Below are 15,056 nucleotides of genomic sequence, written 5' to 3'. Positions count from 1 at the left end.
GAGTTTACGAAGGCTTCGACTAGTGCGGGATAGGCTAATCACCAGACTGCTCTGGAATAGGTTAATCGCTGGAGACAAGAACGAGCGAATATAGTTTCGAGAGCATGCCTTACTCTAACTCTAATAGGGGGCGTAGAGTTTCTAAGTGAAGGCAAACACAACTATATATGTAATATCCTAGCTGTCAGCAAGGCAGGTCCGCTATAAAGCCTACCGGCCAGAAAGTCCTTAAGAACGAGAAAGCCGACTAAAGGCTATTCCATAACCGATTCTTGTTGCCGAGTCTAGCCAAGCCCCGAAGGAACTTTACTCTCGGAAAGGAATGAGCTAATATGCCGATCTCAGTAATGAAAAACCTTACTTTGATGCTCCAATAAGGGAATCCAGGGAGAGGAGAATGATAGAATCATAAGAATGGATCTTATCAGTCACTGCAGAATTAGCACCAGCGATGGAAATATGGGCCTTTAAGGCATCTTAAGGTTGAGTTTTATACGCACCTACTACATGCCCTGTTGGATGATTACATACCAGGTAGAGTGGAATTAGAGCTTTCGATATGATAGCTCATTCCCGAGGAGAAGAGCTAAGAGAACTTGATTAACTTCGGTTAGCTACCACTTATTCTAAGGTTTCGATTCAAAATAAGTGGTTAGGTTACTCCCCTTCACTCGGGAGTCTAATCTCTTATATTTCCTCTGAAAGCCTTATCTTATTGACCGAATGAATAGAGAAAGAAAGGAGGGATGCAAAGAAAGCAAATGAAGATGCTTCTTAGCCAGCTCGCTCTAGTCCCGTACGATAAGGATGAGAAAGGTCAAGGAGAGCATCGAATAGCGCATACTTGGACCTGTACATTACGATTCCGGAGAAGAACCAGTGAAGACCGCCTACTCGATATGACTTGGTAGACTTAAAGGTATCCCTTATGCCGATGCAACGAGTGAACTATAAAGAGAGTCAGAGACAAACCCTTGTAAATAGGCTGCTGTTCTTTCTCCGATACCCGCAGTCTTTGAATAAGTAGTTGCTGTTGGGATTCTCCCAGAAGAAATAAGTAGACCAAGAGCGGGAAATCCTTCTGTGAAGGTAGCTGTAGCATTATCAGTTTCAGGAAAGGAAGTTGAACTGGTACCTGTGGATAAGGCGGTTGAAGCGGAAGCTTAACCGAAAGCATATTCTCTGTTCTCTTTCTTTATTCTCAGTCTCAGTTAGCTGATTCTGTTTCAGTCCTGATAGAATCCCTAGTTTCTTCTACTATTCTCCTTATAGAATGAAAAGTAGGAACTAAGATAGGTATCCGGAAGGAATAAGGGAATCAAGTTAAGCCTGTACCTTTTCGATTTTATATTAGACCTGAAGATTGCAGGTTCGAATCCTGAACCCGCCTTAGAATACTCAATAACGAATTCTAGTAAACGATAACTTCTGATAGTATTACTGGATTTTTTACTTTATTTAAGAGAAGGAAGAAATGGCAATGGAGTGAGAAGAGTATGACCCTTTCCTTTAAGGCTAGACGGAGACAAAAGCATTCTCTTAAGCTTAAAAGCAGCATTGACTCTAGTGAAAGAGGACTTGAAATAGTGTATTCTAAATGGGACGCAAGCAACAAAGAGCTCAAAAGAGAGACCGATGCCAAGCTTGATAATGGGTCTTCCCAAGTCCCTTGCTTAAGTCGAATATACTAATAGAAGAAAGAAAGTCCTTTAGGAATGGGGTATTTTGCCAGTAGATCTCATTTCGCGAGATGCCATCAAAAATATGAGACTGGATGCCGAAGCTTGATAGTTGTCTTTCTTCTCTAAAGAGTCTGAAGAAAGAGCAATGTCAGCCCAAACGACTTCGTCTACAGAAGAGAAAGAGAGCTGCCTACGATGAGCTTTAGACTATTGGTAATGGTCAGCTAAAGAATAAGTAATTTCCCCCTTTCCGTTGAGCTGGAAAATGGGGTATCGACCTATGAACTATTTGATAGGCGAATGCTCCTTTTGAAAAGCTTAACTAAGATAAGTTGTTCCTCCGCTCTTCCTATTATAAGGTCTCCCAGCTTTCCGGCTTCACTCCATCGACTATACATGCCACCACTGCGCTGTCTACCCCGGCTGACCGCACAGGCACAGGTATTTCTGGGCCCTTTCCCTGTAGAGTTTCAATGAAAGTAGAACCAATAACTATGGCGTGTAAACCTCTACGCCATGTTCGAAAGTTTGGCAAGAACCTCTTACATAGACAGGAGCCTTTTCTTGCTCTGAGAGCGATGCCTGGTTATGAAAAGAAATTATTTTGGAATGAACAAGCAGTTGCGATAGAGGGTGGATTCAATTGAGGGGAAGCTCATAGGGAATCGATCCCGTACATCCGATCTAGCCTCATTCGAAAGTCTTCTTCTTTGTCTTCTAGTTGTGGATTGACCGCGTAGGGATGATTCTTCCAATACTAATGAGTAAATCTCCCAATTCACATCCGAAAAAGGAAGACAAGTCACTTAGTCCTTGCCTAGTTAAGCCTACCAATAGGAGTTCACGTAGGCAGAGGATAGAACCTCTAAATAATCTGGGCCAATCCTCACTCATAAAGCAATCCGCGAGAAATACTTGATATAGGTTTCTATAGGAATTCGATATCTCATCGGTCGAAGCTTCATAGTTGCGGGTTCCTAGGTTCTTGATTTCGAGATTGGACTTAGGAATGACTCTTTCCCATGAACTGACGTTTCACCAATATCTCAGTCAACGACTTAAGCTCGAAGTCTTTCTAGTGTAGAATGGGGTCTTAGGACTCATTGATAGGACGAGCCGAGGGGATGTAGATTCATACATAGGCTCAGGAGTTACTGGTTCTTGGCTTCTAAGCCTGCTTGGTCCTATTCCTATGAACTGTTCTTGATGGACAAAGGCTTGAGCTTGTCGAAAAGCATATTTCCAGACTCAGAGGAACTCTAACGCTCAGCAGCGGCAACTTGAACACATTATATATGCTCTAAAAGTCCTTTCTAACCCGTAAGACCTTCTTCCTCTAAGGATTCGCAGCTCTCCAAAGGTAGGTTAATCAGTATATCCCCATTCCCGCTACGTACCTTGCTTTCGATTAGGGGCCCCTGCCCTCCATTCTCTCAAGTACCTCTCCGCTTCCTCTGCTTGCTTTCATGTAGTTTATTCCGGCTAGACTTTCTTCTTGTCTTTACTTTATTTTCTATTTGTTGAGGTACTTTTCACTCTTTTGAGGATGTAACAAGTCCTTCTTTCCAGTCTGCTAGCAGTCCATGCCTAACAGTAGTCTTCGAAGCCGTATCAGGGCCAATTCCCTTTCTTTGAGATTAAGACTCGGGTGAGAGGAAAGTAATTAGGTTGCAGGGGAGCCCCATTCGCGATCGTCTTTGTAGGATAAGCCCTTGAAAAATTATCCTATTACCTTACCTGCTGCTCGGGGGCAATTCCTTTGTATCGAGGGGTTTTCTTTCCTTCCTAGGTCTATTCCTTCTCTCCGACTATTCGGTATGTCCGTCCAGTCGTAAAAGCTTTTCCTTGGGACTAAGAGGAAGCACCAGCGGGAGAATCTTCCTTCCTCTTTCATTATGTTGCCCTGGGACACATTCCTTCGACCGTGGTAGAAAGGTAAAAAGATATGAGAGTGAGGCTAGCTTTTGGCGTCCCCTAAGAGAATGGGTGTGCTTAGACGACTCTTGGAACTCGTCTTTACGCCCTTCGTTCAAAATTAAAAAAGACTTAAGAGCAAAGTTCGAAAGAAAGAAGGAGAGAGAATCTTACCCTTTCACTTGGCTTTCAGATACTTATATCGACTAATTGATCGAAGGATAAAAGGTTTTTTACACGTGTTCGAAATAGAAAAGGAGTTGAGACCTCCGCCTGTGTGCCGTAACCTGTCGTTAGGCTAAGTTACTTCAATAGAATTAAGAGAAACCCACCCCAATGTTATAATCTTCTCCCTCTACTTACCGCCATATTTGCTTCACTTTATTTAGTTGGATTTCAAAGAAAGGGTCTTGTCCGAACCCCATAAAAGAACTAGAACAGTATGTTTCAGCTAGAAATGTTGATTTCGGACCCGAAAAGATTCGGGGTTTCCACCATTATTCTTGCCCGAAGTTCTCCTCCGAATTCATATATTGACTTCCTGGCTGGCGAACAACTAAAAGAAGGAAAGGGGCGTTATTGAACACTCACTTAGAATGGGCTAGATAACTTGCTTTTGGTGCTTTCACCCGTCGTTCTAACTATCTGCAATGAGGACCACTAGTAGGAGGTATGTAATCGCTTAAGCGAAGTTTAAGGAAATAGGTCAACTTTAGTCCAGGGGATACTCCATATAGACTATTTAAGATAGTGCATATTGCCTAATAGTTTTTAGAATGCCCCCCCTATCATCCGCATTCCTAACTAGGAACAATTAGAAAGCCTTTTCTTTAAAAAGAGAAAGAGGCGAGATCCTCAAGTACTGAGATTGATTGGCTTTTTCCACCTTTATTAACTTACCTCCAGAACTATTATAACCATATGATTACCGTGTTCCTCCTTAACTCACCCTTCTTATTCGGTGTGGTCTTAAGCTCACGACATCATATGAACTTATGGCTTGCTTCATTGCACTCATTAAGTTTTTTCGTTCTTCCGGGAGTGAAAAGGCGGTGTGTCTGCTCATTCACCTATCTAATGGAGATTTATTCCTATGACTTTTTTTTCTAGTTAAGCCCCTTAGAACATATAATCAAGCACAACAAGATTGGATTAGGCGAGCTATAAGGCTAAGGCTTACAACTTGACTGGAAGACCTGGAATCGTACCCTTGGCTTGAGGGTCAAAACGAACTATATACTTATCGGGTGGATGCGTGTCTTGAGCTTTTGACTTTAAATATAAAATATCGTATAGAGAAGAAAGGTTTACAGAAGGTTGGGAAGTAGTACGCCCGGTTCACGAGGTTCTACCACTGCAGGACCCAATTCTCGCCAAAAGAAGAGTCTCTTTCGTTATAGCCATAGAGAAGTCAACCGCAAACAATGCCTGTCCCATTCCGTTGTTGGTCAACAACCAACCACCTAACCATACTTTAACCACCATTTCTAGAGGCTTGACGGAGTTAAGCTGTCTGGAGAGAATCATTCAAAATCAAACTTTCGATATGCAACGAATCCGACGACTCTTTTTATTTGATGAGGAAAGTCTGAATACAACTTCCAGTGATGCTACAACTCTGAGTCAATCGACGACGACTATTGACGATTATAGTCTTCAATCGTCCAGTACTCAGGGTTGTTCCGGTGGGATTTTTGAAGATCACCCTGGTCTTAACCCTTCAAGTGAGCTTATAGTCGAACTTCACCATGATATCCACGAAAAATTGGGAGAGTTGATGGTGGGCAGAAGTCCCGACGATGTTCTGGTTGCGGCCGAAGCTTTACACGCGGAAAGCGACAATACCGCCTTTCTGCAGTACCTTTTGAATGATTTGAGCGAAAACGGAGTACAAAGTGAAGCTTATCACGATGCTCTTCATCTAGCGGGACTGATCCCCAGCCCACTTGAGCAATTTTCCATTCTCCCATTGATTCCTATGAAAATAGGAAACTTGTATTTCTCATTCACAAATCCATCTTTGTTTATGCTGCTAACTCTCAGTTTGGTCCTACTTCTGCTTCATTTTGTTACTAAAAAGGGAGGAGGAAACTCAGTACCAAATGTTTGGCAATCCTTGGTAGAGCTTCTTTATGATTTCGTGCTGAACCTGGTAAACGAACAAATAGGTGGTCTTTCCGGAAATGTGAAACAAAAGTTTTTCCCTTGCATCTTGGTCACTTTTACTTTTTTGTTATTTCGTAATCTCCAGGGTATGATACCCTATAGCTTTACAGTTACAAGTCATTTTCTCATTACTTTGGGTCTTTCATTTTCCATTTTTATTGGCATTACTATAGTGGGATTTCAAAAAAATGGGCTTCATTTTTTAAGCTTCTCATTACCTGCAGGAGTCCCACTGCCGTTAGCACCTTTTTTAGTACTCCTTGAGCTAATCCCTCATTGTTTTCGCGCATTAAGCCCAGGAATACGTTTATTTGCTAATATGATGGCCGGGCATAGTTCAGTAAAGATTTTAAGTGGGTTCGCCTGGACTATGCTATGTATGAATGATCTTTTATATTTCATAGGAGATCTTGGTCCTTTATTTATAGTTCTTGCATTAACCGGTCTGGAATTAGGGGTAGCTATATTACAAGCTCATGTTTTTACGATCTTAATCTGTATTTACTTGAATGATGCTATAAATCTCCATCAAAATTCTTTCTTTTTTATTTATAATTGAACAAAAGCGAGGTATTTATGCTTAAGTCATCGCTTCAAATCCGATAACTAACGCTTTTCTTTTTTTCGGTATGCCGCTCCGCCTGCAAGGAGCGAAAACAAAATGAGTCTGTGGTGATGTCAGATTTTTGGCTTTTTCAATTCTTTCTCTTTCTTTTCTGCTCTTCGCTTTACTTCCTTTTTCGCTTCGTTTTCCAGCCTTCAAGAGACTTGATGGCCCGGCCTCCTCTCTTCTTTATTATTCTTACAGTCATGGGGCTGGTTTGGGAAAGAAAGTTCTTCCGCTTCCACGTTCGGTTTCTTCTAACAGGTATCAAGGCGTGCCCTTACTAAAATTATATAGGGGCAAGGCTGAGATGGTACAGAAGAAGTCTGCTTACCACGGTCAGACTCTATTGTCTAAGGCGTCGGCATGACAAAGAGAAAAAGCCCTAAGGCATGGAAGAATGACTACTTCCAAAAGGAGTCTTTTACTGTTAGTAAGGCGAATCTTAGAAAAGAATAGATTTTCATTTATCTTTTGAATTACTCATATATATCCTATGAATTTGATTTCGCATTGGAAACTCTTCTAGGAGAAGTTCGAATCCGTTTCGTTCGGATATTGATCGGTCTTGGTTTGACATGGTTTACGCGTTATTGGTTCCCGGAAGAGTTAATATTCCCATTAGCTAAACCCTTTCTTACCCTGCCTTTGGACTCGTATTTTGTTCGTACACAATTAACGGAGGCCTTCCCGACATATGTAGCAACGTCTTCAATAGCATGCTCTTACTTCGTCTTTCCTTTTGTAAGTCACCAAATTTGGTGCTTTTTGATCCCCAGTTGCTATGGGGAACAAAGGACGAAATACAATAGATTTTTCCATTTAAGTGGTTTTTGCTTCTTCTTGTTCCTGTTCTTAACTCTTTCCCGGGTAGTTCCCAATGTTTGGCACTTTCCATACTTCGCGGGTGAAACATCAACAAATTCGCTCATGATCAAGTTACAACCTAAGATCTATGACTATATTATGTTAACTGTTCGTATTTCGTTCATTCCATCGGTATGCTCTCAGGTACCTGTAATTGTGATCCGTTTGCCAGAACTGAGGGGTCTTTCTGTGGAAACCTTCACGAACAATCGTCGTTTTTTGATGGTTTTTCCCCTTCTCACAGCTGCTCTTTCCACACCTCCGGATATCTGGTGCCAAATCGTCGCCCGTTTCCTTATTTCTTCGATAATAGAGTTGGCTATCTTTGTGGCATCGATTGTACAAGTTCGTGAAGAAGGCTGGACGAGTGGAATGAGGGGGAGCGGCTCGATCGACAAAAAAGAAGAGTAGCCCCCTAGAACCTGGCAAAGTAATTATCAATGAATTCCCGAACAATTCTCAACCAACATCTGCGATTCATTCTCGTAAAGATTATAACACACAGAAAACTCCTTACCTTAGGAGCAGGATGAGTGATACATCCGGCGAGCGCCGGCGAAGAACGCAAGCAAAGCTGGAGCTCGGGCATTGTTATATTCCATCAAGAGAAAGAAGGCAGACTAGTAAGAAGGCCGACCGCATAGAGTAGAGGGAGCGAACCCAAAAGCGGAGCTTTTCGGAGCAGACCAATCTTCCGTACCGCCCCTCTGACTCTCTCTCTATAAAAAAAGCCTGCGGGAAGCACGAAGAGCCACCAATGTCGCGGCGAAGGTTATACTTCAAAAAGTAAGCGAAGCTAAGGTTTCGTATGTCTTATATCCTTTCGATCAAGAAAGAACTTCTAGGGCAATGAAATTGTTCAAAAAGTAAAAAAAGAGCGCTAGGGAAAAATGGAAAAAGAGAGAGAAAGTCTTGTTCTAAATTAGACCCTCTTTCTAGAGATCTAGAAGCACTTCTGCTACTTTCTCTCTCTCTTTCTTTCATCATAGAAAAAAGAATTTATAAGATGAAATCCCCATTACATTACCGCAGGCCAAAGTTTGATTTGAAAAAGAAAATAAAATAGATAGTTGAGATATAATACCTTTCATCCTAATCTCATCTACTGAACAAAGGGAGCCCTCTTGATCACCTAAAGAGATTTTTAGACAGAATTGGCATAATTATTACCGTGAAGATTGAGCTCCCAAAAGGGATTATCCTCCTTTGGGCTAGAAGAAAAAAAGAAGTCCATACCATTGAAAAAAAGGAGCCGAGCCGAAGGAGCTCTCCAAAATGGAATTTGAGTGCCGCAGAAAAGCTAGCTTTTAAACAAGCAAGACAGGGATCGCCCGCTCGTCAATCTTACCTTGGGGAGGAGACAAAACACTAAAAACAATTCAAACTCATACAATTTTATTTTTTTATATGAAAAAGATTAGTATAGAAGAGTTGGTGAACATTGTTCTGACTCATAGCTTTAAGATGACTAGCATGAATGAGCCAGCTTCAACACCACCTAGACTCTTAATCATAGACAGACTTGCACTGACCTCAACATAAAAGGATGAGCCTGGTCTCTATATTTGTACGCATTGGCTTAACTCACCCCTAACCTCCTTAGACACTGAAAAGAAGACATAATGAAAACTGCCTAGTTTAAGCGGAACGAAAAGGAAGAAAAAAGAGTTTGAGGCCGGGACAGCATGGATACGAGACTTTTGAAGTGAAGTTTGGAATCATTGTGGTTTTCTATCTTCAGATTAACAAATGAAAAAAATCACCAAGACAAAAGGTTATGTAGTAGCTTATTAGAATAATAAGGTTCGAAGAGCTTAGTTGCAAGACTAAGGAAAAGAGGAATTTAAACCCCCGGTCTGCTGTAGTCAGCCTTAACGGTTTGCTTGACCGGCGAGTCTGCCGTCTCCGCGTCTTTCCCTTTTGAGGGCTGCTCCTCAAGCCTTCGAGTGCCGATCTTCGCTTGGGCCGTTTCGCGAAGATCTTCGATCCGAACCTTCGCATCTACTCTTTCTTAGAGGATGAACCATGCCTTCGCTATTGCAAGAATATAGCGATCGAAGAGCTATCGCTCAGCTGCTTCGCGTATTACGAAAGCCTTCTTGCCCGAAGGGGGATGCTGAAAGAGCGTAGGTAAGTGGTAAGCGTAGGAGGCATGCCCGAAGGACAGCGGCAGCAGTGTGGTTCCAGGAGCTTCCGTTAGATTGAGATCCGCAGGGTGGCGGGGACTTCTATAGCCTTGTTTCGGGTGAAAAGAAGAGGGTAGTAGGCTTAGTAGGGCTCGAACCCACAATATAACCGTTATGAGCGGTACGTTTTAACCAATTAAACTATAAGCCCTTACGGATCTTTACATGCAATTATCTCACTTCGGGAAGAGCGGACGGAAAGAGAAGGCCTTTGCTCTATCTGCTTCTTCCGCTTCCCAGGAATTAACAATTGGAAAATCCATTTTTTTCCAATTACCAATTAATTGTTTATAATATATATATAAATAAATCTTATTTTTATAAAAAGACTCAAATTTAGTAAATTAAGTAAGCGACTCAAACTGCCGGTACGCTTCCGGCTCGCAACGACTTCAAACGGGCGGGGGCTCTATATTTGCTTGCAAAGCCGGCTGTTCGCCTTTAGTTAGAAGTGAAAGTAGAGAGCGCCGTTTGCCCTACACTTAAAAAAAAAGTATGGATGAAGTAAGAAAAAGTACATAAGGAGTGAGAAAAACTTGGTTACGGGAACCGAAGGTGAAGGTTAGGTCGACTTCTTTTTCCGCATTTGATTTGTCGTATTCAGCTTTATGGCGGAGCATTTAGCAATGCCAGCAGCCCGGTGAGGGCTGACTGTCTGGGGACAGGTTAAGGCAGGGCCTGCTGGGCTTGCTTATCATGAGATTGGGTAAGGGAATCGTAAAGGGGCTCATAAACCGGGCGGGCGAGCTTTTGGGCATACGGAAAGGGGGGAAGTGGATGGAGAGTACTTCTCAGCTAGAGTTGAGAGTGAAGTCGCTATAGTGGCTAAAGTGAGTCTTATTATACGGCTGGACGCCCGGCTCTAGACGAAGCTGCGGGGGTTACCACCACATCCTCCCCCGATAGACTCGAAGCTCTTCATAATCAGGCAGGGTAGAAAATCTTCTTTCAAAAAAAGCAGACCAGAGATGACAGAGGAAAGTATTCAGTTATAAAAATATATGGCAAAGAGTTTCAGCCAAAAATGGACTAAGGACAGAAGCACAAGCTACAAGCATTAACAACCGGTTTCGTTTAACCTTATGTAAAGTAAAAAAAAAGAAGGAGCGAAGAAAAAAAGACACTGGGTTGTTGCGCTAACTTGCTAGCGCTAGCGCACTACGGCTTTTCAGCCTCCTGCGGGTCCATTCATTCCATTCTCTTCGCCTTACACGACGGACCCAAAGGCTCCTTTAGGAGGGCGTATTAGTGGTTTCTTTTCAAAAAAAAAAGGGGATTTTTTCGATCGTAGCTTTTAGACAGTTAACAGCTAAGCCACTACTCACACAGCTAATAAAGTCGGTCAGGTCACTACTGAGACAGCTCATAAAAGCAGTTTTCTTTCTATTTCCTAAAAAGCTTATCTAAGGAGAATCCCTTCCTTACACTCGACTTAAACTTGTTATTACTAATACTCAACTTAAAGTAAAAGCACCTACAAACTCACTCATAAGGAAACTCGTCAAGTAGGTCTCTCGAGCCTTGTTACGAACTAAAGTACTAAAGCAAAGCGACCCCACTCTCCCCCCAGCCCAGGCCAAAGGTCTCCCTGCTCTTTTTTTCAGGGGCAGAGTCAAGTTCGTTACGGTCAGCAAATCAGCCTCGCATCGTATCGATAGCGATTTATATCACCTCCCCAAGCCTAATTCTTTGTGAGCAATCGATCGTGACAAGTCGACCGATCCATAATGAAAGCACCTGTAGATAGAAGCCCTTTGTTGACCGCTGGACTCATCCCCAATGCCTAAACCGGCATTGCCTAGTTCAGTCGGTTGTCTGTCGACTTTTCCTCCCATGCCCGAGATGGCCTTCTGGGTAGCAGTCCCCAACAGAGATAGCTTTGTGGTCAACTTCTATTCTACTTGTTGGAAGGTTCGTCCGGATCTCTTCCCGGGTCAACCTACTCAATATCTGATGGAGGGTAGGCTTTTGGCGGCCGCAGAGACGGCGGATAAAGCAGCAGATGATACGTACTTGCAAATAACTGGATCATAAAACTTATCTACGACAAGCCTCGACTCTCTCTGGGTTCGTTCGGAAATCATGGTAGTCTTTTCATGGATCTTTTTTGGAACGGGAATGGGCCTGGAGTTAACAACAACGACAAAACTGCCTTCTGTCTGTTGCCATGGAATGTATAGGTAGGGATTCCTTTATGCTTGGAAAGTCCGTTCCGCGCTCTCTATCCTCTTTTTTTTTTAGGACCCCATGAACCTTAGTATTCGTTTTCTCTTTCTTTATTCCCTCCCTTTCGTATATGGGAAAGCCTCCTGGGGTTCTCTCAACATACATATCCGGGGGTGCACCTGTTTAGTAAGCAAGGATCGGAACGGGCGAATCCCAGGTCGAATTTCTGATCTATTTGTTTTAGCGTTAGAGGATTTAGCTTTTTGAGAGCACCGCACTGCGATTGAATGACAGACAGATTTCAATGATGAAAAGAAAGGTCTAGTTCTCTTTTCATTTGAATGAAAGAAGAATGGATGTATTAAAAAAAGTGATTACGGAAGAACCTTTTCATAATTTTTTTATTTATTGATCGTCCAATATTGTCAAATAATTGTTAATTTTGTTCTTCTTACAAGCTTGATATTGATAAATCCACGAATCTAGAAATTCATTTCGGACAATTGAACCTTCTCGAACTGTTTCTTTTTAAGAACCAAAAAGATTTGTGCCAAAATAACAGATGCAAAGAAGAACAAAAGACCTTGTACGCGCAGTGGGTCTTGAAGTACTATTTCGGCGTCTCCCTGACCAAATCCACCCACATTAGGATTACTTGTTAATGGTTGATCAAGTTTGATAGATTCACCCTCTGAAACAAGAAGCTCCGGTCCTGGAGGGATAATATCAACCACTTCACGTCCATCCGAGGCATCCGCTATGCTTATTTCGTATCCGCCCTTTTCTTTTCGTACAATTTTCTTTACTATACCTGCTGCTGTGGCATTATAAACTGTATTATAACTCTTGCTTCCGTCAGGATAAATCTGGCCCCTTCCTCTGTTACCACCTACATATATGGGATATTTTAAGAAGTGAACATCTTTCTTAGTGGCAGGATCCGGGGAAAGAATAGGAAAGGTAATTTCACTATATTTTTTCCCAGGAACAGGACCTATTACAAGAATATTTTTTTTATTGGGGCGATAGCTCTGAAAAGAAAGATTGCCTATCTTTTCTTTCATCTCTGGAGAAATACGATTGGGTGGGGCTAATTCAAATCCCTCAGGTAAAATAAGAACAGCCCCCACATTCAAACCCCCCTTTTTGCCGTTAGCAAGAACTTGTTTTAATTGCATATCATAAGGAATTCGAACAACCGCTTCAAATACAGTATCTGGAAGGACCGCTTGTGGAACTTCAATATCCACGGGCTTATTAGCTAAATGGCAATTGGCACATACAATACGTCCAGTTGCTTCTCGTGGATTTTCATAACCTTGCTGTGCGAAAATGGGATATGCATTCGAAATGGAGGATCGAGTTATTATATATAACACGAGCGATATGCAAATGGATCGAGTAATCTGTTCTTTTATCCAAGAAAAGGTATTTATAGTTTGCATGGTCCAATCTTTGATTCCGCAAATTTCTACAATAAATTGGGTAGGTTGCTAGTATAGTTCCCTATCCCCGATTCTGTTATTTACTTTAAGTGAAAACTAAATTTACTGAAATAATATTTTATTACTGGAATATGGGAGAAACTTCCCGTCTTAGATGGGTATAAATAGAAAGAGGAAGTCAATTTTGTAATGCTTTGATTATGTACAAAGTAACAAACATCGCGTTCGAAATTCGAATTCGATTTATATCCGTATACCCCTTTTTCGTCTTTTCAGTCATTCATTGAATGATAAATCACTACAAGTGATGGGGATACACGATTTAAATAACGGAAAATCCAATATTTCAAAATTGTATCTAGAATAACTGGAAACGTAGAAACAAGACTAGATATAATTTGATCGTTATGGGCAAATCAAAAATCTTTGTAGATAGAGCCAATCATTAGTTCCCAACCATGGGGCGAATGAAATCCGATACATAAATCAGTTAATAAAAGAATCGAAAAAGCTTTTATTGTGTCGCTTAAGTTATATAGGAATTCCTGAACCCAAGAGTTAAGAAGAATAAGTTCTTTATTTCCCAGAATAGAATAACCGCTTAGAATAAGGAAACAGATTTGATTTGTCGAGAAGTGCAAAATCATGTGGATACAATCCGCATTGTGCATTTTGATCAATTGAATGGTTTCATTGTGGATTCCTATACGAAGCTTTTGTAGATGTGTTTCCGGGTATTCCTTTATCATTTCGTCCAACAAGTGGAGCTCCTCTAATTCGATGAATTTTTCTAGAAGATTATTTTCTTGAATATCGTTAAAAAAAGTTTCCGATTGCTTAGTATTCCACCAATTAGTAACCCAAGATTCCAGACTTTTTTGAAATGATAAAGAGATCCACCAGGGTAAAAATACTATAGATATAAGATATAGAAAAGGAAAAAATATTTTCTTTTTTTCCATTTTATTTTTCATCTATAAATTGTTAATGAACCTGTCGCGTTCGTCGACGTTCTGCGATCTAATATTTTTATCAAACATGAATTCTATTCCAATGTATCGAATCCATGAATCTCTTCTTTGTTTTTTTGTGATTTGATAGTGCTAATTAGTCCTTGACTCGCGAAAGAATACAGAAATAGAAAAAAGAGTCCACTGAAGAAAAAAAAAGAGTGTTTACGGCTATTGAAATTGCGAAAAGTGAAAGCAAAGCAATTCCTGCCTGTCCATGAATACGTGGCAGAATCGCTTTCTTTTTCAAAATACTTCAATTGGTACACGCAAAAAATAGGCCAATTCAGCAGCTTTTTGTTCAATTTCTCGTGGAGTCATATTTTCATCAGTACGCGTCAAAGGAATGGCTCCCTGGCCTCTAATTTCCAGATAAAGAACACGACGAGTAGAAATACCCTCTTTAAGTTCTATTCTAATAGATTGGATATCCTTTATAAGATATCGGAAGAAGATGCGACGATTTTTTCCAGGGAATCCCCAACGAAAAATACATACTATTCCTTCTTTTTTTTTTTCGAAAAGATCATAACCACTACCTACATTCCACGAAATTGTACACCACAAATAGGAGCTAATAAAGAGGCCCGCGATCCCATAGAAAGACATCACAATTCCTTGTGGAAAAAAAAGAATTTGCTGGGTGGGAAATAAAGATAGCAAATTCCTACCAATACGAATCCTAATGAACCTAAAAAAAGGATAAAGGCCCAAGAGAAATTACTTATTTTTCGAGATCCCGTTATAAGTTCTATCCATATACGTTCTGAGCGCCAATTCATACTAGATTTGGTTACATTTAATTTGAATTGAAAAATACCTAAAATGAATTGTACTTTCCTTACTCTGTCTTGTTTCCGAGGTAACTCTCATCAACTAGTCCTATTCTGATGTCGGATGTGTTTCACTTTCTATTTAAATATCCTACGTAAATATTTATTTATATTTTCCTTTTTAGTTAGATCAAAATAATAACATGTACTCCTATGTCGTCATCTTTCCACATACATTAAAGT

At 41.0% G+C, this 15,056-nt stretch overlaps 2 protein-coding genes and 2 pseudogenes across 2 annotated transcripts; 2 read left to right on the top strand and 2 right to left on the bottom strand.

Moving 5' to 3' along the window:
- Window positions 1-4,880: 4,880 nt before the first annotated feature.
- Window positions 4,881-6,517, top strand: LOC130827046 (ATP synthase subunit a-like). The gene has a single exon (XM_057692674.1). The coding sequence runs from the start codon at window positions 5,143-5,145 to the stop codon at window positions 6,319-6,321; it is 1,179 nt and encodes a 392-aa protein (XP_057548657.1). The 5' UTR covers window positions 4,881-5,142; the 3' UTR covers window positions 6,322-6,517.
- On the bottom strand, window positions 6,482-14,825 carry LOC130827059 (cytochrome f-like; annotated as a pseudogene).
- Window positions 6,657-8,415, top strand: LOC130827043 (uncharacterized tatC-like protein ymf16; annotated as a pseudogene).
- LOC130827053 (photosystem I assembly protein Ycf4-like) lies at window positions 14,109-14,822 on the bottom strand. The gene is given in 2 exon segments (XM_057692679.1): window positions 14,109-14,717; window positions 14,720-14,822. Coding segments are annotated over 2 exon segments (534 nt in total). The 3' UTR covers window positions 14,109-14,286.
- Window positions 14,826-15,056: the final 231 nt, after the last annotated feature.

Source organism: Amaranthus tricolor, chromosome 11 (assembly GCF_026212465.1).
Source record: "Amaranthus tricolor cultivar Red isolate AtriRed21 chromosome 11, ASM2621246v1, whole genome shotgun sequence".
Taxonomy (NCBI): Eukaryota; Viridiplantae; Streptophyta; class Magnoliopsida; order Caryophyllales; family Amaranthaceae; genus Amaranthus; species Amaranthus tricolor.
Note: the sequence above shows the minus strand (reverse complement) of the source record. Positions and strands in the feature narration are given on the sequence as shown.